Below are 25,886 nucleotides of genomic sequence, written 5' to 3' on the forward strand. Positions count from 1 at the left end.
ACTGCTATCCTTTTATTGCTCTAGGCATTTGGGGGAAACCCAAAGTTTCTCCTACAAAACCCAAATGTCTGCTTACAGTAGTATGCAGAAGAGCTTTCAGCAAGCTGGTGTCGCCCAGGTACTTTGGACTACTTGACATCTGTGACTAGCCTAAGGAAGTTCCACCCACCTCTGTGTCTGCCCATAAAAGCAAGCCTAGAGTGACTGACTTGGGTGATATCAGCAGGTTCCAGGAACTCTCTTCCTTGTGTTGACCTTAGGGATAACCTTTGAGTTTATTGGGGCCCTGAGAGCCAGTAGGCTGAGATGTGTTAAGTGGGGAAGTGTGTCAGGAGAAATAATTTATATCTGTAATTATTAGTAACTTGTATTAATGGGCTTACTTACTGTGTATTTTGGTTGTTTCAGTTCACAGAACACAGCTTAGATATATATTTCTATATTAAGAGGTACAGAAGTGGTATGAATAAAAAAACCTCAGCCGGCACATGGGCCAACAGAACATGTAAGCAATCGATTTCATTTCAGAGGAAAATAATGAACTGATAATATTTTTTTTTAAAAAAACAGGAAATTTGGCATTCAACACACAGATACTATAGTTTAGGTTGCCTTTCTGTTTTAGAGTTGTGATTTTAACTACTATTACGGAGATTTTTATTATTATTTTTATTTGGAATGTTATTTTAATGCTTTTATTTTAGTAAAAAGAATTATGTTTTTCGAACAGCTCTGAGAACGTTTCTACCTTTACTATGGTAAACAACAGCTTGCATGCATAGATACTTTCAGAAATCCAGCTAGGGAAGTCCCATTGTAGGAAAATTTTCTCATATAAATGTGTGGTTTCAGGAAGAACTAATCTAGCCAGAAATGGAGTATGAATGAGGCATCAGTACTAAGGACAAAAATGGAGGGGGAACCAGATCATGTCTATGTGACAGACAAATAAATATACCTCTTATCGTTTGATGCTTTCTTAGAAAATGGAAGTCAGTAAATGGCTGGCCTTTGGAATCAGGTCTTTTCTTTATCATGTTCATCTCACAGTCCAGCTGCAACACTTAAGTCTGAGCCAGCTAATTATGTCTTTATCAGGGAACGTGACACTGCAGTACTATAAAAGTTATCACTTAAGTTAGGGGTGGTTCACATAGGGAAAGCAAGAAAAAGCACATACTGTATCTCACTCCATACCTTTTCCTCCTTTTCCTAGTATTTTGGGTCCCCCTTTTTTGGTTTGTACTGGTCCCTATAGAAGCCTGTTACCCAAGCTTCACATGTTGGCATCTGTGCCATTGCCAGTTAGAACTAATGGCTACAGGTACTTGAAGACAATCCCCCCTCCCAATTCACTTACCTTCCATCAGCACCTGGTGTGTTCTAACAGAGCAAAACAAGACTGTTTTGGCAAAGGGAAGCTGAAGTAATGTCCTCATTACTCTCTGATTGTCAGAGGGCAAGACAAGTGGTATGGTGTTAAGAAGGCTGGAAGGGATTGCATATACCTCTTGGTCCTGATAGCTCTGTGACCTGCATGCTGCAGAGATCTATAACACCTACCTAGACCTAGGCCTAGAACATCTTTCATAGTTCCCCATCATTTGCTCAGATTACCCAGCAGAGTTTTTGGTCATAAGCAACAGTTTTACATTTTCTCTGCCCATATTCCTAGCTTGCCAGACTGAAACACTACTCGTTATAAGCGACACTATTTTACAACCACACTTTTCTTCTGCTCACTTTCTTGGACCCAGTCAAATAGCTTGCCACATCAAAACACGGGAAAGATCAAAACTACACCAGTGCCTTAAAAAGCTTCCTTAAGTGCAGATGCTTACCGGTCATAATATTATGTCTGCTGACTGGGAGTGGTTGTGGAACACCGGTATTAAATTCACGGCATGTAATGCCTTAAAGGAAAACATTATGAAAATGACTTACAGGTGGTACATGACCCCAGTCAAGCTAGCAAAGATCTACCATTTGCCTGATAACAAGTGTTGGAAATGTAAGGAGACTGAAGGTACCTTTTACCACCTTTGGTGGACATGCCCGAAGATTAAGGCTTGTCTTTACAATGAGATCATCTTCAGAGACTGTCCTTCAAGTATCCCATCAGCTGATGCAAGATAGGTGATGGCCAGAGTGGCTTCTCAGTTGTGATACCTCTTCTTTGAATTCCCACTCCAGGAAATCTTCACTTTGCCATTCTTTTGGCACCAGGAAAAGTCCTTTTGATTCTTGAATTTTCTGTATCATTGTTTTTGATTGACTATCAATATCATAAGTGCATCCTCTCTTCAGCCCCTCCCCCCTTTCTTGTGAAAAGCCTCCCAAACAGCATTGGTTGGGGCATGGTGTGTGCAGCAGGGAAGGAGGGCCTAGAAAACTTGTCTTCTCTGAATTTTACCTTATGATTCCAGTGATTTAGGGTGGTTCCTCTTCCTCATCCCACATTGAAGGAGGGACCCACTGGAAAGGTTTTTGAGCATCACAGTGAGATGAAGCAGGGGACTGGAAACATATATTGTGATCCAAACTATTGTATTTTTGACTATGTGTGTGAAAATTGCATTGGAAACTGTTGTTGAAGGTGATCTATAATTTAATCAACACTAAAATCAACCACGCCGTTAAGTAGGGGAAGTGCAGGCATGCAAAGAAGTATTCCAGTAGATAAAAAGAAATTGATTAGAATATATGCAAGAACCATCATTGTCATGCTGTAATGCTACCATCAATATGAATCTACCATTGTGCTCCATCTGGCCCAGTATTTGACAGGCAGCAATCTATCAGGCTGAGTTCCTGCCCCATTTGTTACCTGAGATCTTTTAAACTGAAGACATGAAAAATTGATCCTGGAGCTTTCTACACAAAGCATGTGCTCTGCCTCACTGAACTATGACCCATTTCTCCATATGCTAGTTAGGCTTGGCTTTGTCAAGGTTGCATCAGTATAGTCCAGAACTCAAAGCCACAGTTGCTGGTCATTGCTGCATTCTTCTCTGCCATTGAGTTACCAGGGAGGTTACTGCTAGAATTCTGCAATCCTTGTTCTGAGAAGCTATAAAAATGGTTTTGAATGAACTTCCAGGAGTGAACATAAGTTGACATATGACATAAGGGATGACAATTCCATATTTTGCAACTGCCCTTCCCCGCCCCCAGGGCCAATCCCTGTTTCAAGATACCTCTCCCTGGTTGATTATTTCCTCTTATTGTATACCAAATTTCCTTTTTGATAGGACCTTTTAAATATTATGCACAGGTAACATTGCACTAATTTCTCTTTCACAACCTTAATCCAACGTATGTTAAATGAAAGTAACAGAATTATAGCTCAGTCAGTAGACCATGAGACTCTCAATATTGCTGGTTTGAGCCCCATGTTGGACAAGAGATTCCTGCATTCCAACTCTAAAATTCTATGATTCTATGAAAATAATAATAATCTATATTAGAAACCAAGTTCACACTGAATATTAATAAATTCACTCATGATGTGGTATCATTGATGGAAAAAATGGTGTGACAAAACGATTATCAAAAATCTGTGGTAACTAGCTCATAAACCATTCATATATTAAGGAGACAAGTTTGAAAATCTGATCTGAAAAGAACCAACCCACTGAGTCACTCCGCCCATCTGAGCAAATGTAGGGGAACAAAGGTCAGGTTCTGAGAGAATGGTCGGACAAGGCAGAGGTCAGATTCTGGCAAGTCCAGTAAAGCGGGTAGCACCCTGGATAGCTCCGAATGAGGTTAAAGTTGAAGCACCAGAGGAGGCTTCAACAAGCAGCAACACTAGCCTTAAACAGAACTATAGCTCCATCTGGGTACCTAGAAGCACCCTCAGTGACCAAAGCTTCTTTGGTTAAAGTTGTGACTGAGTTAACAGGGAATGCATCTGATAGCAAGCATACGTCAGCTGGGATTTCAGGACTAGAGCTGTTGGAGCCAAAGAACAGCAATAGGACCTTCTCAGGCCACAGAGGTGTGGGCCAAATGAAAGTGAATATTCTTAGGAAACTGGATGACATAAAGCCAATAATTTATTGTGCAGCTATTCTGGGCTCCTGAGGAATCATGCCATACAGGCAACCCTATTTATGACCACTTTTTCTATTAAGAATGAATAGTGGGGGGAAATGGGAATGGCAGAGGGGAGATGATGAACTGGAAAACAAGACTATAGGTGAAGGAAGAAGTGCTACAGAGAACAAATGAAAATAAAGAAAAATGAGAGGCATACGTACATTGTATATGCCAGAAGAATAAGGTCTTTTAGTTCAAACGCATTTAGTATTTCACTGTAGACTGTAGCTCTTGTTTCTCCCTTCCCAAGCTTTGGCATCACATTACTCTGCTGGAACTTGAATAGGGGTCTGCAATGCTACTCTTGATCAGAATGACAATCCATGAATGAAATATAGCTACATCATAGCCCCGAAAACCACTCAATCATGCATAATATATGTGACAAAATGCTTTGGTAATGGGACCGTAGACAGCTGTGCTTTGCTTTCGCGAGAAAAGAGCAACTCTTGCAAGTTTAAAGTAGGCAGAATAGCAAGAACATGTCATGGATCATCACTCCGAGGCATATTTTATATATTATATAGCTAGCAGCCCATTAAAGTGCATTTTCCAACAATGAAACTTAACGGATTATATGTGGCTGAATAGGTTTGTAAAACGTATTTGGGGAACAGGGTGTGTGTGAAGGAACAACAGGCTTTAGGGCTCATGATAAAATCATCCAGACATCTCAGTGGTTACTTATAAATATGAAAGCTGTATCTCTGCACACCACTGAAATGAATATCCCAGATCAACAAACTGATAAGAGCCCTATTTTGGAGCTACTGCTACATTCCAGCTGTTTTGCCTCCTTCAAACCGTCAACATATTCCATACAAGTACTATGGTTGCTGAAATACCAGCCAACAAATGACAAAATGTCAGTATGAATGTAGACACCCACGTCAGAGATAAAAGAGGCACATTACATTCCAGTGACCTGTTGAAAAAGAAATTTGCTGGAAAGAAAGCCAAAGCATAATTGAAATTATCTTGAAGATGTCTAGCTTCTTTCTGCAGAAGTAGACATTTTGACTGCATAGATGCCGTGCTTAGTCAGTGGGAGATCATTTTCCATACATGCCCTAGCCGGGGTGGCAATGAAGCTAAGCTAAAAGTCTTTTAAACAAGCCTTGCAGAAGCAGGATCTATAGTAGAGGTTCTGTTGTATTTTACACCCTGGGGTGGCTTCCATGGAAACATAAGTAATGGGGAAACAACCTCCACCTCACCCACAGCAATAAAATCAGACCTCATGCAGCAGCTAGACACACTTTTCTGGGAAACATGCTTTCTGTTAAAGAATACTGATACCTGTATCTTTTGGAAGACAGGGAAATGGCTGGGTGGTCCTCTAGTTGAGCAAATATTTATAGTGCTTCTTGCGTCTAGTGTCCAGGGATGGGGAACTTGAGAACCTCCAGATGTTGTGCAACTCTGACTTTCTTCTCCACCCCAATCCTTATCTAAACAATAGCTATTAAATAGCCACTGATTGTATGGCACCTTCATATTTGATGGTGGCATGTAGCTCACTTAAGGTTTAGAAGAACATATACATGCCACAGGAAAACTGGACAAAAGTATGAATACATAAAGCAGTGTTTGAAAGTAATGGCTGGGTGAGCAGGAGGCGTCATCTTAAAAATATTTTGTTAAAGTGAGGCTTTTGCATACAAAGCTGCCTTATATTGGTAGAAACACACAATGACTCAGTCTGCCTATAACAGGCTGCCTGTTAATACTAGCAACAGGCAGCAGCTCACAAGAATCTTGGGCTGTGGTCTTTCCTAGTCCTGCTATGAAAGATCCATGGAAAAAATGGACAGCAGGGATCAGCTCTTGTATCTGCTGTTTGCATAGCATGGGCTCTGCTGAAGAACCACCTGATCCCGTCTTCACAAAGCAGACCTTTCTCTGTCTTTATGCAGAATGTGTATTAATTATCTTGAAACAGACTGGTAGAGAAATGTAAGAATTTGAGACAGGGCTTTTAAATAGTGGTGGCAGCCATGGCGGAGGAAGTCGCTTGGGCGCATAATAATAATAATAATAATTTATTATTTATACCCCGCCCTTCTGGCTGGGTTTCCCCAGCCACTCTGGGCGGCTTCCAAAAGAATATTAAAATACAATGATACATTAAACATTAAAAGCTTCCCTAAACAGGGCTGCCTTCAGATGTCTTCTAAAAGTCTGGTAGTTGTTGTTCTCTTTGACATCTGGTGGGAGGGCGTTCCACAGGGAGGGCGCCACTACCGAGAAGGCCCTCTGCCTGGTTCCCTGTAACTTGGCTTCTCGTAGTGAGGGAACCGCCAGAAGGCCCTCGGTGCTGGACCTCAGTGTCCGGGTAGAACGATGGAGGTGGAGACGCTCCTTCAGGTATACTGGACCGAGGCCGTTTAGGGCTTTAAAGATCAGCACCAACACTTTGCAGCACCAACACTTTGCAGGCAACACCGCATGGGGCGGTGCGCCCAGGGACGGGGCGAGGCGCACTGTGGGGCCTCCGGAGACTGCCTGCCTCCTCCCACTCATTGGCCCTATAGCTGGGGGGGGGGGGGCAGCAGGCAGACCATTTGGACAGCACGGAGCCTGCGCACGCCCAAGACGTGTGGCTTGGGCATGCTGCAGGCACCATGGTGAGTGCCGCCTGGCATTTTGTCACCCCCCTCAGTGGTGACACCTGGGGCGGCCCAAACCCACCTTCCTCTGCCCCTGGGTGGCAACTTCGATTGTTACCTGTAAGTGTCCAATGGAAGCTTGCACATACTTGGGATCTGTCCCTTCCATTCACCAAATTTGAATTTCCATTTAATCAAAGACAAAATTGAAGAAGGAAAAGGAGGCGGAGCACAACCAAGATTTTTAGTATTACCACAAAGGCGGGACATAAAATATTCTGGGTGGAATTCAACGTAGCACTAAGAAGAGCATTCCATCAACACAAACATTTGTGCTGGCCCAATGGGACAATCTCCCTTCTCCTCACTTGTGCAGGCCCTCTGACTTGCCTGCAAATAGGGTCTGAGATGTGGTTATAACTGCTGCTGCCGCTGCCACAAAAGCACTCTGCTCAGGTTGTTTTGTAGCCATTTTCATTTGCAGATCCTTCTTACACAGTCTATTGCTACCTTCTTTCTCTCTCAGCTTTCCATAGGGGCCTTTCCTGCTCCCATAGGGACATGATTTGGGAGAATGACAAATTTATGTCTTTCTGTCAATCAAAATACATAGCAAGATTAAGAATGAATTCTAATACTCTGTTCTCTATCTCAAAATTCTTTCAGAGAAAACTGTTAGAACTTTAAGAAACATGTTTGTATACAGTGAAGATTGCATTTCTTTTGCTTCTATTTTACCAGCATACTCCAGAATAAAATATTTGGATATTATCCCCATGCGAAATTCAGTAAGGTTCATTAAGCAAGGCAACAACCCTCAGAAAAGGAGAAAGAATAGTTGCTCTCGAAACAGTTTTCCTCACAGATTCTTAAATTTTAAGAAGTTTAAAACTGAGTTGTGAAAAACAGCTTGTTAAAGACCTTTCAGTAAAATTAAATTATGATTGTTATAAAAATCTATGTGTCTGCCAAATCCTATGCTTGATCCAAACCTAAATGACGATATTTATTGAAAGGAAGACATATTAACATGAAAAAACACATTTTATTGCACTTAAGTTATAAGAAAATAAAATTTCTAAGTGAATCAAATCATAGACACAATCCCTTTAAAGGTTGTTTTCCTCCATCCTGTCAGGTTGTTACATAACTAAAATTAACAAACTGAAATCTGATTTAAAAAAAAATCAGACTATAAATAAACCAAAAAGGAGGGGGGAGGGGAAACAAGATCGCCTAGGATACAGTGTTAAACCACTTTCACAGTTCAGCTTGAGTTGTGGCTCTTGGAGAATGAGGCAAACCAATTGATAATTGCATTTTTTTTTTCATGTGACAACTTTACAACAAAAACCAAATCGCTTTTGCTTGTCAGTTCCTCACCACCATAAAACTGTAACAGTCATTCTTCTCAAATTCTGTAAAACACTAAGACTGACCAGCAATTTATTTTTCATTGTTGTATGTTTCTTTTTTTAAAAAAACATCTTGTCAGTTTCATTATGTCTGTTTATTCCATTCACCACAGCCCTCACAAAGAAACGTTTCCCCACAGAACAGGCCGCAAGAGCTTTGTTCCAAGGAATGTGTTTTAATTTTTGCCCAGAAAAAAAGAAGAAAAAAAAAAGAAAAAAAAAGCTTTGCACGCACTCTCAATTCTTTACTTGCAAGCAAACTTCACTCTAAATTGTCTGAAACTCTTCCACTCTCAGCCTCTTAGAGGCACAGTTGGCTCAAGTTTCAGTGGCAAAAAGTCTTTTTTTATTTTTATTTTCCGTAACCAAACTAGAGCAAATTTGGAATTCAGTCTGGGACTAAAACGTCACAGCAGAAAAAAAATAAAAATAATTTGCTTTTTTTCCTTTCATTTAGCAGCATAAATAAGTTTGGCCACTGGGAATACAGTACAGGGGTGGGACAACAATCCCAGAGTTGAAGACCTACTTCTAGCACCAGCATCATGTATTAAAACCATCTGAGGAATCTCCAAATTCTGGACAACTTGCCACCTCAGAGCAACTTATGCATTGAAGAGCATAGATGGAAGCAACAGTTAATAAGATCAACAGAGGCTAATACTGTGATTGACATTGGCAATGGTTGGCAAAATTAACATAAAAAAGCTGTAAAACTGTACAAAAACAATTCACAGTAAGATTTTAGCTTTTCCACACATGGAAAGGACTCTTTGCTGTCACAGATGCTCTCTTCTTTGAAAGACAATCAGTAACTAATAATGGAGGTATGAAGCTCCTTTCTAGATTTCCGTGGTAAAAGAACAGGGTTAACAAGAATCGTAACAACTTTTTAAGTTTCCACCATGCTCAACGAGCACTGAGAGGAACACACAAAAGAAATAATTGCACCTGGCTTGATTTGGAAAGTCATATTTTGCAAAGCTGCCCCCATTCAAAAGTGAAGCTTTCGATGTAATGAGACAGCAAATGCCTCTCTTGTCAGTTACAGTTCGTCAACTTTGTGTCTTCTCCTTCGTAGTCTGTAGGTCTTTAGGATCTGTTGCCCCAAGCCAACATCCTGCACCACCAAGGACAAGGGATTTTATTTTTTTCCTTTTTGCAGAGGGAGGGAGGGAGGATAGAACATTATTTGCATTTCTGGACAAAATAATCTTTTCAAGCTTCACTTTATATCCACATCAAAGTCCAATACCAGCAGCTTGGTTTCCTCAGTCCCGTTCCGGCTTCCAACTGCACAAACTAGCTTCGTGTTAGAGGCTCTGATCCGCCATACCACACCTCCACTGCCTCCGCTTTCCAATGTAACCAGATTTCGGATAAATTCACCCGTTTTTAAGTCCCATAGTTTTACAGTCCCATCATCTGAGCTGGTAATTACAAAGTTCTTGTTGAACTGTAAACAGGTCACAGCACTTTGATGCTTGTTGGGACCTAAAGCAATTGAAGACAGGAAACATGTCAGACAGAGGCTAGTGTGTAATCTGTTCAATAAATCAAAAACAGAAAGTGGAGGAAAATTTGCCAGTAGCCAATGAAGCAACTGAAGAAGTACTCCTGGCTTAAAAACACCTTGCCGGGAGAAAATGAGAAACCAATATGAAATTAACAGCTGTCATAGTGCTGTACTTTACACACCTGAGGAAATAGCATGATATACAGTGGCAGCTACCATGATTTCTCTTTCTTGGGCAAGAAGAAAGAGAGCACAGAAACTGAGAGTCATCCTAGAATGACTTGTTTAAAGCAGGCTGGCAGTGCTTGTCCATCTTATCTGAAGATGACCTTGCAAAGCTATGCAGGCTGTAGAAGGAGATGTCTATGGGGAAGGCTGCTCGTCTTTTGCCATCTGAAATCCATCCATAGTGCTTTTCCAACTAGGGGAAAACAATGCATCCCTGTGGCAGTTGTGTGAGTCATTCTTTCATGTAGCAGAGAGGAGAATAGAGCAGTGTGTGGTGCGTTCTTGATTTTTATTTGCAAGACTGCCTTCTTAATGACATTTTCTCATCAACCCACATAAATAACCAAACTTTAACGAAAGGTTCCAATCTGAGAATAATAAGCAGCGTATTTGGCTTAACTGCATGATGGACTTTCCATAATAACTTATGGATAAAAGCCTGTAAAGACCATACTTCAAATCTGATAGTATGTTTAAAAAAAACCAGACTCTTATTTTTAAAGACTTGTTTTGAAAAGAATATGCCTACATATCTATGCATATATGTCCACGCAATAAACAAAAGAAACGCTAACATTTTTCTTTCCCTCCCCCACTCTTCACCTTTTTAAATGCCACACGTACTCTGAAATCATTCTTTTTGATTTATATGAATAGGCAGCGTGTTCTTATGTACTGTCTGCCTTTCCAATTAACCTCCAGCCACTAGAATGTCTCAATAACTTCCGAATGAAAATAATGAGTTGCTGTTTTAATGACTGCATTTTTTCAGATTAATGTGGTTTATTAGAGTAAATAAATTAGATTAAATAACCTGAACAAATTTTCAACTGTCTCAGACTGTTTTCTTCAGCAATAAATATTTCTACTAGATCAGTGCATAACCACTGACATAGAAATATGATGCCCAAGGACAAAGAGGGAGAATATGTCTGATTCTGGAGCTTTGTTTTTCTTGCTTTATTTTATTTGTTAAAATTTATGATCCTTTCTTTTCTTCAAAGTACTAGGTACTCATTTAGAACACAGCTTGGCTAAATGTACAATTGAAGCACTTCTCTAGTGTTAATTTTATCCTGTAGAATACTTCAGTTTTAATTACGCAACATGGCCAGTTGGTCTTTTTCCAGAGAAAGGTTCCAAGACACGCAGACATTCTGCTCCTGCAAGGTGTCATTTGAAAGCCCAGGGCATAATATCCTGGTCAGAAACTAATTCTGTAGGAAAACCATATTTGGAAAGAACTGAGGGAGGGGTGGAGTCAAAGTGACCCACTGCAGAGTCAAAGTATCTTTTCTACCTTTTGGGTGGCAACTTGGGGTTTGGGCAGAAAGCACTCCAGAATGCTTCACTGCCATAGATGGGCAATTATAAATTCAGACAGGATGCTTATGGGTGTCAAAATTCCTATGACCTCTCTCTCAATGGCTAAGTATTTAATTGCTTAGGAAAAACTAGTTCCTTCCTCTTTGCTATTATAGCATATCTGACTGTCATTTATTATACTTTTCTTGCCAACGAAAAGAAACTATTACAACAGAACAACTCATTCAACGATATCAAGAGAGAACAGGAGAAACACGAGATAGAAAATGCAAAAGTGAGTATTTCCCCCCATATTCATTCCCCACCAGCAGGTGAGCCTATCCTCTCTATGGTATTCAGATCTTAAGCATGTGTTCAATTTATAACCACATTTGTAGATTCGTTAATACTGCGCTGTCCTGTGAGAAATTTACATTTAGTTCCATAAGACCCTGAGAAGCTTACCTTGCAACGTTTGTAAACACTGTCCTGTTTTGATATCCCAGATTTTGACTGTAGAATCTGCATTCCCAGAGACAAGAATGTTGTCCTTGAGTTCCATCCCACTTGTTAACGACTGGTGGCCTGTTAATGTGTGAATGCAGTTTCCGGTCTCTACATCCCAAACTCTGATTGAAGTGTCAAGAGACCCACTCACCACGTGGATACCATCAAACTAAGGGGGAAAATGTGAACTAAATTAATATATTTTTATTGTTTAAAAAAATCTGTAAACACTGATTATGTTTACTTCTGCAGTCCCATACATAATATATAATAATATAATAATAAAAAATAATAATAAATTTTATTTATACCCCGCCCTCCCCAGAAAAAACCGGGCTCAGGGTAGCTAACACCATGTATAAAAACAATTAATTAAAATAAACTTAAAAACAAGATTAAAATACAACATTAAAATGCAGCCTCATTTCAGTAGAAACTCAAATAAAAAGCATTTCTGATATACTTTCAGAAACAGTAAGATCATTTCAGATTGCTCACTGCTACCTAAACCCAGCTTCTCTGGTTTAATTTCTTGATATCCAAATATATGCTACACTGTGACTCAAACTGCACAAGGAACTACTCCACATGTATCTGGAACAAGTCACTATGGCCAAACTAGCCGGAACCTTACTTACAGATACACAAGGGTTTCCCTAAATCACAAAGATGATCTGTAATATGTCCCACTTCACTTTCAAAGAGAAAAAGGCTAATCTAGAGCAATGTTTCACTGCATCCTTGTATATTATTTTAATATTACCTGTTAATGATGTGTATTAAAAAAAATATTTTAATACAGATGCAAGCTTTGATTGGTTTAAATATATAGCTTGATCAACCAAATATATCTTGTCCTTGCCTAATAACAAATTAAGATTGAAAGGCATACAGCAACAGCAGGAACAGCCCCCACTCCCCCCCCAAAAATCCTTAAAAATCTGGCATTCACCCCAAAATACAGACTGCTGAGAACCACAAGGAATCGAAGCATACAGTGATGAGTTAAAATGTCAATACATCTTAAAATGATGAAATATTAATATTTCTAATATCATGCTTATTATCTTAATAGGAAATATTTTACATTAATAACCATCGAACAGATGGAACAATTAAATATGGTGCTCTCATATAGTAATCAAAGCTTTGATTAAATGGTTACTTATTTCTGTCCTCCATTCAATCCTCTCAAAGAAGCAATTAAAGTGAAGTTATATCAAAAAGCAAATTTATTGGCAATGAGAAATATCCTCATCAAACTCAAGAGAAGAACCTAAAAGTTTCCTTCCTCTATGAGAAGGCAGGCCTTTGCAGCCTTTAGATCCAAAATTAAATTAATGCCAGATGATGTTTTCATTTATTCTTACACTACCAATGATGAAAGGATGGGCTTTTGTAAATTATAATTATAATTTGAAGGTTGTTATATGCATCACATGATTAAAGTGGTACATCTGTAAATGCAGAGGTTTTCATATGTAGCAAAGTAACTTAAAGCAGTCAGACTACAGTATTCAAATAAACTCTATTTCCCCAAGGCAGTAGCAAAGAGGGGTAAAACTCATTCCGCACATGAGTGAAACTCATCTTGTACTTATGGAGGGCCTACAGGATGTGCATGTAAGTCTAGTCCAGGAGTTCTAACATATCTAAGAATTGCTGTTTATTCTTCTACTTAGGCTTTTTCAATCCATACAATGCTAGAGTACCAGTAGGCAAGCTAAAAGACCACCTCTGAAATTCAAGAGTGATGAAAGACATGACCAAGCAATTTATCAGATGAAATGAACTTATCTGTATCAATTAAGCTTTATTCTATTTATCTTTTAAATTGTGCTAAATTTTTTTTACAGTTTTATATATATAATAAATAAGTTTTTGGTCTGCAATTCTTTTTAGTACACCCATCAATGATATATACAGCAATCATCAAAACCACTTACAATCCTTTTTTAAAGTATTTTCATTGAATTTTCCATTATCCTAATTTAATACAGTCCATTTAGAACACTGGATACTACTTTAACTCTGTTTTAGTAACACCAAGTTAATTAACAGATGGACCCCATTTGTTTAATTTTTCATATATTACATTTTTATCCTACGCTTCTTTTAAGGAGTAAAACTGTACATGTGCTCTTATTCCCACCCCCACCCCTTTCATTTTATCCTTACCAACAAGTGAGTTTTATGCTTAAGTGTGGGCTGTAACCTAGATCTTCCTGGATAAATTTCACAGCACAATTTAGCCACTAAACCGCATTGACTCTCAAGGAACCAATTGTTCATTGAACCAGTGCAGCATCCATGTCTAAGGAAAAGAAAAACTGCACAATTTGACACAGTTCATTTAAAAAGCCTCAACAATGCAACCTCACAAGTGATTCACCAAGTCTCACTCTCCCAGACACATCAGAATCAGAGAAAAGGGAAACACTGTAAATTTAGCCTTCCCTTTTTGTCCTGTCTCCATCTTATACATGGCACACCTTGATCTATTTTAAATTGAGATAACTATGACCCAAAAGATTCAATTAGAACATATCATGCAAATTAATGATGTTATACATACATTAAACATTTTAGCAGAAATTTTATTTTAAGCATGTGTGTGCGGCAAGGAAAACAATTAACATAAAGCTCCTATAACTCAACTTTTTATAATGAACCAAATGAACTATTTCAATGCTTTGCGTATAGGTTTCACTAGAAGTATTTAGCTCCATATTATTTAAATGCCAGCAGCACAATTTATTTGGAGAAAAATTATTTTCATGGTTGGTGCAACACTGCACTATACCAACAAAAATAGCTCTTTATATTTTCCACATCCTGGCTCTAATAATACCTGAATTCACTCTTTTATACCACACCATAACAAGCTAAAATGGCAAAGACAGCTATTTGGTCAACTTAAATACAGGTCATTAATAGATTTCTATTCCTTCCTTCATTTACATTTATCATCACACTGTTTAGAGGATGTTCTACAAGGTCAAGCACCAGAATATTCTAAAGATGAATTAGCAGATAAAAATGTTCTCTGGTTTACTGGTTCTGCTATCTGGAAACACCATGCTAACAGTGGATCAAATCAAACCTTCTCCCCAACCCAGTTAATAACCAATATTAGTTGCTTGGGCAATATGCCATTTATTTGAGCTGAATTGTAGGTGCTGGTACTAACCTAAATGGTTAAATGCCTAAATGGTTAGGGCCCAAGGTGCCATCCAGAGTATATCTCGCAATGCATTATGATAATATGGTGGCGCCACGCTCAGTGAGACTGACCTCTACAAGGGGCAGAATCATTTTGGCAATGAAACCTCCCTTACCTATGGAATACTGTCCCCTTTGTTGCCTGTATGGTTTTTCCCCCCATTGGCCTTTAAGGAAGTATATTAAAACTTCTTATTCGGTTAATTCTGAATCTGTGTTCTATTTTAATTATTAAAAATATTTTGTAAATTGCCTTTCTACCCCAAAGTAATATTAAACATTAAAAAAAGCAATAACTACCAAAATTAAAAGTAAACAGAACCATCACTGAGTGTGGTTTTGTTGTAGAGTTTGGTAATGGATAATTTTGAATTGTGGTTTGTATGATTGCAAGTGCTCCCTTCTGGGAAGAAAGACAGGTTTTAAATGAATGAAATGTAAGATAAATGTGGATACAGTTGACCTTTCCTACAATGCAAGCGAAGATTGCTATGAAAGTTGCTCTCACAGCATTGTAGGAACACATTGTCAAGCTCTCTTTATTTAAAGCTTATAATGTAATTAAGAGGACTAGAGAGACAAAGGACGGAAGAGAAAGGAAACCAAGGATGCATAGAACATGGTTCACTTTTATTATTTGCTGGCTACTCAGCAAATATTCCATTCGGCATCCATAACTATTAGTGGAAAACTGAAGGACACTTATAGCACCAGATGCAGTATGCTTACCTGTAATGAATAGACTCTATTAGTATGCCCTTGCAAGGTGTGTAGACAGGTTTCAGTTTCTGGATCCCATACTTTGACCATGAAATCATATGCTCCACTAACAACCCTCCTGCCATCATATTGTACACACCGGACTGCAGCTACGTGACCCATCAGAACATGTAAACACTGGCCTGTCTCTATGTCCCAAACTCTCAGGGTAGCATCTCGAGACCCACTGACAACTCTAGGAGGGGGGAAAAAAGAAAAACAAAAGCTGCATTTAGTTTTATGTGGCCATTTTAATTGTATTTAGTTCAGACGGCTACCTAAATAAGTTCTATGTATAAAAGCAGGTAATTAACCCATTCCTACTGACAGACACAGTGGCTACAACCGTTGCTTCTGAAATCTTGGCATCAGATTTTAAGACTGAAAAATGTAAGCAAGCTTGGTTTTCTAATGCCACTCCTCATAACATATTTGACAGCCTTATCCTCACCAGCAGCAAGCTGTTAGTAGCTTTGGATCAACGAACCTATGTTTACCATCTGAGAATGTTAGAAATGAAGTGCACCTGCTAATGTCCTTGAAGCAACATTAGTATTAACCTACTAATGTGGACCCGGACTTTAAAGATGTCTTTCCCCTTTAGCACTTCTCCTTAACTGGTACAGAATAATCAGCCTATGAAGATTACAGGTTCATGAACTACCCCAGTTCAAAACTATAAGCATGTGTCACGTGTCTTTTAATAATGGGTTTGCAAATTGATATTTTATTATTCTTTTTAAAGAAAAATTGCATCTGGAAGTTATCTTTAGTTCTCCCCTTTTCCGCTTAAAAGTTTTGCTCTATTTCTGTTTTAAGATCTGGACTTAGAAGCTACAACTCTGTCTACTTTTGATGCAAGAAATTCAGTGTTAAAAAGGCAATTATTAAATTGAGCGAAAACTTAAAGTAATGTTTAAACAAGCAGAGAAAGAAAGAGCCTTTCCTTTTGTCAATTAAAGTGAGGTGATTTTACCACACTAACAAGTAGGATGGCTATATAAGAAAAGAGGCTATTAGTAGAAAACAATTATCTGATTACATGATTAAATATCCACCTTGTGGTTCTATTCCTGCACTTTTCAGATCTTCTTCCCCTTTTCTCCTTTGCAAAGTTTTCTATGTGATTGGGGTTTTTTTCTACATTTGTGCATAAAAACTCATTACAAACGTAAGGATTATTTATTCATTATTTCAGATTGTATGAATAGATTTATATTAAAATATTAATTTTTGCAATTAAGTTTCTGAAGCTTAAATAAGTTTCATTAACGGAGTTGTCTGTTCCAACTGAAACTTAATTAAGCTTGATTTAATGTAAAGTACAGGAAAGCTGAAGAAGTAATCAAATTACAATTGTTGATAAACAGTTACCTTTTTTCATGCAGGTGCATGCAACGCACAGTTGAGGTATGCCCATATAATGTATGTATACACTCTCCGGTCTCTGCATTCCACACTTTAAGGGTTCGGTCTGTAGATCCACTGATGATTATATTGTCCCTCATTTGTGATGACCAAACTCCACCTGTATGTCCAACAAGTGTTCTTAGACACTGAAAGCAAGCATTTGTCATGGTTACCATTTAGACAAAGAGGACAGATGACAAAAGATAGATGAATTTACCCAACTCTTCATACATATTTCACACAATGATATGCTATAATTTGTTACGAAGCTACTACACTGGCAGGCAAGTGATGATATCATAATTCAAATGCAGCAGCATTGCATTTATAAATGGGAGGGGGTGTGTGTCACTTCCCCCCATTCCCACACTGAAAAATGTAAGTCCTAGCTGGATTTGTAAATTTTACACGAGGCAATACCTTTCATGGCAGGATTTTAGTGAAAGGGAAAAGCAGGTGTGAGTGTGTTTAAAAACCAGTCAGTTTCCAACCTTCCTTCCCAACTTCAAACTGGATTGCAAGCCTCAACTTTGAAGTTGTAGAGGGATAACCATGGCAACTGTACTGAGCTTCCAAAGTCCTCTGTAGTGCAGCTCCAAGCATGGACCGTGGGGAGGGAAGATGGGCACTGCCCCTGACTTCAAGCAGAAGTACAGATAAAGATCAGAGACCAGCAGCCTGATCCTAATCCTAGATGTATTAACTTCCAGTAAGTATACCAGTAAGACGTAGCATCTGCTGTTGAAGCCTACACCGCAGCACTGTGGTTTGACTCCAATGGGAGTTCGTCCCATTGGACACTGTAGACATTAACTGGATCGTAGTGAAGGGGAAAGTGGGGTTCTGGAAACCACAATTTGGTTGACTATCAAGGACAGCCATTATTTGTGACATCTGTTCTCTACTGAATGACTTTCAAGCTTTATTTTAAGTCTAATTCAATGCCAGTGTTTAACAAAAGTCTTACATTTGTTACTGAAGTTGCTCTATCTGCCATTTGGAATATGAGAAAACCAGCTTAGATAAAGGATTGCTAACAAATTACCATTGATAACATTGGATTCATATAAAAGAATACAAGACAGACAGAGAAACATTTAGAAACATGATACATGTTGGTAAAATATACATCAGACACAGAAATGATAAACATATATTGATATTTACTGAAAAACATGTGGCAAATAATTCCATAGCAAAATTGCTGTCAAAGAACTACCATTTATTTCTAATGGTGTATGAGTTGTGACTCTGGTAGAGCACAGAAAGTAACTTATAAAAATACAAGTTTTTATGAAAAAAATCAAATAACATTTTCAATAGGACAATGTGCATTTGAAACTCTCATAGTTTAAAAGGTAAATAAATGTAAGAATACTACAAAAATATCCTGACGTATAATAATTATGAGTTGGATCCAGTAAACTGGGAGCCAAAGAAAGATAATCTATGTTGCTGTTCTGCAAACATGTGCAGTAGAGTTCATGCAATGCTGAGACAGTAAATTCTGTGGCATTTCTAAACCACCCAAAAGAAACCCTCCAATCTCTTGCACTGGTGAAAGAACAGCTTTTAGTTGACCTGGCCCATATACTTTAAAGCTTTTCTTGTGCTTTTCTGATGAAGTCTGAGTAACAGAATTCAAGAATTACTAGCCAGTTTGAGTTAACACTCAGTGGCCCAGCTCAGACATTAACTGGGATCTCTAGTTTAAAACAAACCATAATTCAGTTTCAGAATGGGAGAGGACGTAGCATGCAGCTAATGTATGCCTGATCAGGAAAAATTCCGTCAACATATTTAGGATGAATCTGATTAGATTACAATTAACAATTTGGCTTACCTTTCCTGTAACTGCCGACCAGACCTTTAATGTATTATCATCAGAGCCACTCACTATTCGGTTGCCACAGAACTGTAGACAAGTGATCACATGATCATCATGACCTTTGAGCACCTGACAATATAGAAGAATTTACATATACTTCACTACTACTCATGTATAGAAATTACAGGTTGGATTCTTACAATTTTTTGTTATTACTGCTTTCTACGCATAAAGCTAGTTTACCAACAGGAACAAACTAGATTTCTCTTCTTAATGCTGCAATTTTTCTTACTAACAAACAATTTTACTTTTTTTCTGTCTGTTGCAACTATGCAAATTACCACTTACTTACTTACTTACTTACTTACTTACTTGCATGGACAAGTAGCTACCGACTCTTAACACCTTAACATCCACCTTAACATCATCTCCTACTACTACTGAAAAGGCCAAAAGCACAATCCCTGTAGCAACCATTTACATATCAAAAGGCTTGCTAGTATTTGATAGTTAGTATTTGATTCATGCAGGCTGGTGAATGATATGCTCTGGACAGTCCACATCCTTTCTGGGAAGCAGTAAGGCACCAGTTGTAGTGCTTTCTTCTTCCTAGAACATGCCTGCAGCAGTCTCCTGTGGTTTCCAAACAATGATATATGCTGCATTTTTAATCTACCTTAGTTAAATATTCTCATGGCGGTTAGAATTACTTAGTGCTTAATCTCTAAGGCATTAAAAAAAAGTTTCACAACCATGACTAACCATAATACTATTGGATAAGTATTAATATATAGCCCCACCTAGGTTTGTTAGCACAAACTAAATTGTAATAAGTCATGTTAGTGCCTTGGCACTTAGTTTGATTGGAGGAAGGAGTTGAACTCTTTGTACAATATGAAAGAAGACACAAAACCTTTCATCAAATCAGGTATTACATTGTGTATGTTGGAAATCACTTCATTTTATAATGCAAATAATGAAATACGTGTCATTGTGATGCATGGACAGGATAGTGAGAGTCTTATGTATTTGCAGGATCCCCAAGTGGGGTGCAATGTGTCACAGTGTGCAGAGTGCTGCACTTTCTATGGGGCCCCTAAAGGCTTGAGGAGACCACTGGATTATAATATAAACCTGCACACTACTCCAACACAGTGATTTCTGTGCAAGTTTCCCCTGCCTTTCAGACTATTTACTTTCCCCTTAACAACTGAGTTCATTGGGTTCTGCATTGCTGGAGTTTGGACTAGATGATGCTCAGAGTCCCTTCCAATTCTATAACGCTACGATTCTTGGTGACTGCATAAAATAGCAGAGATACGATTCAAATGGATATATCAAAGGATGGGGTCATATAGGATATGTAAGCACATGCATTCAATGAATCTGGATCATATAGCCACCTAATGTTCTAAGAATAGGCAACACCCCAATAAACACTCAATTTTATGTGTTAAAACACTTATGGCTATGACAAAAGATAATGGTGAAATGCTAAAACTTGAAGAGTTTGAAAGTTCCTTTTAAAAGTTTTGGTGTCTTTTAAAAATGTCAAACAATTTGGCTACTATTAAATAAGAATAAGCCCCAATCCAACTTAATTCATTATATATTGTTCTTTGTTCAAAGATGGTTACCTTAGGAGATTTAAGTTCTCCTCGCCGCCAGTTAGTATCAATTCTGTGCTGTCTGATGTAAGCACTTTTCCATGGACTATGAATAAAGCCTGGTTTTATTACTTTTCTCCTCTTGATATGTAATGGTTCATCAATTCCTATATTAAAACCAAAAATCAGAAACAGGCAACAAATGTCAGTTTCCTTTCTCTCACACCCTTCCTTCCAAGAGAATAAAACTATTAGCAGCTTTACTATACTCTAACAGTACTTCCCAGCTGATAACACTCTGTCCAAATCTGTTCTGTACTTTAATCAAGACTTTCCCAGCCTGGTGCCCTCCAGATGTTTTAAGCTGTAACTCCCATCAGCCTCAGCTAGTCTGGCCAATGGGCAGGGCTGACAGGATGTCCAAAATATATGCCGGGGACTGGCAGAAGCTGCTTTCACCAATATTCATTGCCCTCTAAGTATCTACCTGAAAAGCCTATACTGGAGTATCTATCCACATATCCTCACCAACTCAATCCCACCATCTCTTCTTAAATATCAGCTGTTACATCTCAAAACTCCATTTTATTCAAAGATTATCAATCATATATTGGTTTCATTTTCAAGCCTTCCATGGTTCTAAGATTTGCTTTCTTGAGATCAGCAAGACTGTTTCTTGCTGCTTATGTCTGCTAAACTAACCCAGATTTAGTGCAGCATCTCATACTACTTATTTAATTATTTCCTTTGGGCACCTGGATTCAGAATTTTATGCCACTGACACTAATTATTTTTTTAAAATTCTCTAAAGTGCTTTTAAGCACTGTTTCTGCCAAAGGTTTTGTATAGCCCAGCTCAATGATTCTGTGATCTCTTTCATTCATTCATATTACAAAGATAGTCTTAGGTTCTGTGTTTTCCTCTCTATCTTTACCCTCTGGTGCTTCTCATTACTAGCTTGAAACTCTGGTTGCTGGAACATGTGGATAAACATCCACCTCTTAAGAGTCTGTTTGTTCCCTGGCCATTTGATCTCACAATCCTAGCAATAAGTACCAACAGACTTTTTTTTTTTTATGTACAGAGAAGCTGTTCCAATTTCATCCACTTGATCACCCTTTAACACAACAGCCAGGTTTCACATCTGGAGAGTCTTTCTTAAACTTATATTTTCTCAGGGAAAAACAACAACAAAAATAAGCAAGAGCTTATTTTTGTAAGTTGCCTTGAAGTAGTTTCACAAAAGTATATGGTAGAAAGGCACTGAATTTAATTAACACTGGCTTTCTGATTTGTTTAGGCACCTTTGAAAATTCTTACCTAACCAGATTGTGCAATTGATAAGAAACCACTAAAATAACCACTTCTTGCTTTCCTTCAAGGGATTATTGGCTAAGAACACAAAAAACTGCCAAACAGAAGTTTTGCTTGCGCTTGGTAGGTTTCACCTTCTGAGTTTTTGGAACCCTCTATTTCTATTGGATTTAAAACAATTCTGCTTCCTAACCTTTACAGTTAATTAATTTATACAAAGTATAGTTAATTTAGCCTGCAACTGACACATATATGGATTTTTATTGCTGGTGAAGGTACACGTACCACATAGACCAAGCACAATGTACAAAACATGTTGAATTGTTTTTCCATAAAGGACGTTGAAAAATCTTTTTTTAAAAAACAACAACACAACTTTAATGATTGAATTAATAGTTTAATGAACTTTACCCTCCTCTCTGCACTTCTCTCTCCACAGAAGATTGTCTTCTGCCAGAATTCTCCAGTATCGACATGTCTGTGCTGCCTGCAGCAGGTCCTTGGGTTCCAGGAATGAAAGCACATACAGAGCCAACTTAAAAGAAGAAGAAAAGAAGAAGAAGCAGAGATTAAACTCATTCTGGTTGCTGTACTTCAGGGAATGTACTGTGTCTTGTATTTTCATATAGCCAAAGATTATCATAAGCACAGTGGATGCATTAGTAGAACAGACTGCTAAAATCAGAGAAGCCAAGACAGAAGGATGATCTATTAAGACATACTAGTGGGGTCATAAATACCACATGAATATGGGACAGAACTGATAATTTAGTTTAACGCAATGGCTTTGGAAAATAAAGCTTTCCGAGAAAAGCAAGCAAAACCGTAACTGCATAATACTTGTTTAACCTGTGTGACAAGGGTGTACCAGTATTCTCTGTAGCTGGATATATGAAGTAAGTGATCAAAGGTACATGGTCCAGTTACAGGAAAAAAGAGCAGGAAAAATTTGAAGGCTTCAAGAAAATGGAAAGACTGTCCCTACTTCAGCAGTCTAACATGAACAGAGAGATAAATGAAGTTGGCAGTGTTGGACCAGACTGAGGTCTCAATGTATTTCCCATGGATTTTAAAGTTTAAAGCAGCAGGGTGGTAGTCTGATTTGGGAGGAAGTGTTTAACTGCACATCCTCCACAGCTCCACAGTGGTGGAAAGGGGTTAAGCACTCCCCCCTCTCGAATGTCTCTTGCAATCCCCTTTGCTAATAAGACTTAGAAAAATGTGTGTGCTGAGGTGGCGGAAGAAATGAGAGAATCACCTTTCACTTGTTTTGCTGCCTGCTGGCCACAAGGAACAGTCAGCAGGTAGCTGCCTGAGAAACTCTGAAAATGTGGAGTGGGGGGGGGGGGAATGTGGGAATCTCCCATTGCTGCTGCATTTGTTTTGCTGCCTGCTGGTATATGAAGAAGGCAGCTGCTTGAGAGGGCTCTCAGCTGAATATGGGGGTGGGTGGAGGATACGGCAACCCTTTCTTGTTTTCTGCTGCATGCCCTACAGCAAGGATTGTTCTGAAGTTGTTGGGCAGAGGGGAGCCAAGGGCAGAGGCATCATAATGACAACCTTATTCCTGGCTGACATCAAGCAGACACCTCTCTTGTACTCTTTCTACAGTGCCTGCTTAAAGCATATTTGTTTAGGCAAGTCTATCCAGACATATAGAAGTTGAAATGTTTTAATCTTTTACTGTTTATTTTAATTCTTTTAAAATGTTTTGAATTGTTTTTAGCTGTTTTAATCGATAATTTTAATATTTCTTGTAAACTGCTTAGAATCAAATGTTATAGAAATTTTGTTAAACAAACAGCAATTAGATACATAAAATCAGTTTCAAATCCAATAATATTATATTGTTAATCTTAATTATTCTATAAACTAAAGAAATTAAGGCAGCTTGAATACAGACAGTACAAACTGGATACATACATAAAAAGGCAAGACAGAGTGGTGATCATTACATAGAATGGCCACTTTCCCATTGTCGCTCGCCCCAAATCTATTAACTGGCTAGCATCCTCTTTCACAGCATTTCTTTGGAAATGTTCATCATGGCAACACTTTTCTTTTGTGTTTTGGTGGAGGCAAATTTAAAAATGAGAGTGCATTGTTTTTGAGCAGTTTTTCATACTGCAGTTTAAAAGTAACGTTTGATATCAAAGAATGGTGTACAGTCAAACCTTGGTTCCTAAACAGCTCTATTTTGGAATGTTTTGGCTCCCGAATGCCGAAAACACGGAAGTGTTCTGGTTTTAAAATGTTTTTCAGAAGCCGAATGTCCAACACTGCTTCCACTTGAGCACAGGAAGCTCCTGCAGCTAAACAGAAGTAATGCCTCGGTTGTTGAACATTTCAGAAGCTGAACGGGCTTCCAGAAGAGATTATGTTCGACAACCGGTTTGGCTGTATTTAACAGATAGCTAAAGGGATGGATAGGAGTAATAAAAAAGGTAGGAGCGTGATATAAAAACCACACAATTATTTCACAAGTCTCAATTTATGAGTGGTGTACAAGAGATTTATAATCTAACACATGTTAGGAAAAAAATGGGAAGTGGAAAGAGACACAATAAAAGGGAAAGATTAAATGATGTTTAAAGGTCTTAGGCGGGGGGCAATATATAACATGGGTAGGTGGTAGTTGTTAAAAGTAGTCATACAATCCCAGCCTTTAGGATATCAGAACCATTGCAATAGCTGATACTGTTCCTCAAATGGCCTAATATTTCCCCGCAGTTTAAATCTAATGCCTTTGTGTGCCCTGAGGCTTCTTATATGCATAGTCACATGGTGCATCTGCTCCTCCTGTGGTTGATAAAATCAAGGCTTCCTTTGTAAACACATGACAGCCACTCTCCCATGGAGGGATTTTAAACAGACTCTTTATCTTAGGAATAAAGGGCTTTATATACCTAAACATTTGTTTGATAACTAAAATAAACAACTGAGGAGCTAGACAATTGTGAAAGAGAGAGAAAATGTCAAAAAAGGCAAAAGATTTATACAATCTAAAGAGAAACCAGAGTATAAAAGAAAAATGTCACGGCAAAAACAAACACAAAAACCCAACAACCACGGGGTGCAAACAGCAATTCTTCTCTAGCTAAGAAATGATAAATAATTTAAATTACTGGTTTTCTATCTTATTTCACTGCATTTTTCATGAAAGAAGTGTAACAATTCATAAAATAAATGGTACTCCTATGTGATTATTTTTTTTGAAAGACCGCTCAAAAAACTAAGACTAGGGGGCAATCATTTCAGAAGGAGTGTAGATGGGTCAGAAATCAAGTTTTGAAATTTTACCTGGGCCGATTACATACAGACCCAAAGATTCTCCAATTTTGGATGAGACTGAGCATACTCAGGAAGCATCCATCACCAGTCAGATGCATGGAGATTCTAGTGTCCAAGGTCTCCTTGGCCAAAAGACAATTAAAAGCCACCACTGTGATTTGGAGGGCTTGTAAAGGACACTTCTGAGCATACTTATGAACACGCAAGCCTTAAGAAAGAGGTGTACAAGACCTCTGCTGCTGCCAGCTACTCATTGCCTGCTTTTCATAATAAAAAAATTGAAAAGAGTGTTGGCGGCTAAGTTCCCCTAGGCTTAAACTTCCAAAGCTCTCTCAGGCTGCCCTCATAAGTACACTTACTTATCCAGAAGTAGGTCCCACTAAACACAGTGGCACTTAGTTTGCATAAAATGCAAAGAGGAAAGTACCCTGAGCTCAGAAATGACACCGAGCTAATTACAAGGTGAGCTAGAAGCAGGGGAAGAGAAACAGAAAATAGAACTTGCACAAAGAAACCGCAGGCAAGTCAAGACTTCTGGGTTCTTGCAATCAACGTATGTATAAGGTAAGTAGCTACAACAGAAACAGTACCCATAGAAAGAAACAATGTAAAAAACTATTATGTTTCACAAACTGATAGCTCAGTTAGTTAGAGAGTAGTGCTGACAACGCCAAAGTTGCAGGTTCGATCCCCGTAAGGGACAGCTGCATATTCCTGCATTGCAGGAGGCTAGACTAGATAATCCTTCCAATTATGATTCTATGAAAACTACTG

At 38.4% G+C, this 25,886-nt stretch overlaps 1 protein-coding gene across 4 annotated transcripts in view; it reads right to left on the reverse strand.

The window, feature by feature from the left end:
• Positions 1–7,735: 7,735 nt before the first annotated feature.
• The window catches only part of FBXW7 (F-box and WD repeat domain containing 7), a 130,494-nt gene continuing 112,343 nt past the window's right edge, over positions 7,736–25,886 (reverse strand). For all 4 annotated transcript variants that reach the window (XM_083520010.1, XM_083520009.1, XM_083520012.1 and 1 more), the window contains 7 exons: positions 22,233–22,356; positions 20,538–20,674; positions 18,916–19,029; positions 17,037–17,218; positions 15,633–15,858; positions 11,640–11,850; positions 7,736–9,619 (listed from right to left, as the gene is read on the reverse strand). In XM_083520010.1, the coding sequence (XP_083376136.1) occupies positions 9,351–9,619; positions 11,640–11,850; positions 15,633–15,858; positions 17,037–17,218; positions 18,916–19,029; positions 20,538–20,674; positions 22,233–22,356 (1,263 nt within the window). In that variant the 3' untranslated portion in view covers positions 7,736–9,350. The remainder of the gene's footprint in view (positions 9,620–11,639; positions 11,851–15,632; positions 15,859–17,036; positions 17,219–18,915; positions 19,030–20,537; positions 20,675–22,232; positions 22,357–25,886) is intronic.

The sequence above is a fragment of the Podarcis liolepis genome (genome assembly GCF_965112155.1).
Source record: "Podarcis liolepis genome assembly, chromosome: 9".
Taxonomy (NCBI): Eukaryota; Metazoa; Chordata; class Lepidosauria; order Squamata; family Lacertidae; genus Podarcis; species Podarcis liolepis.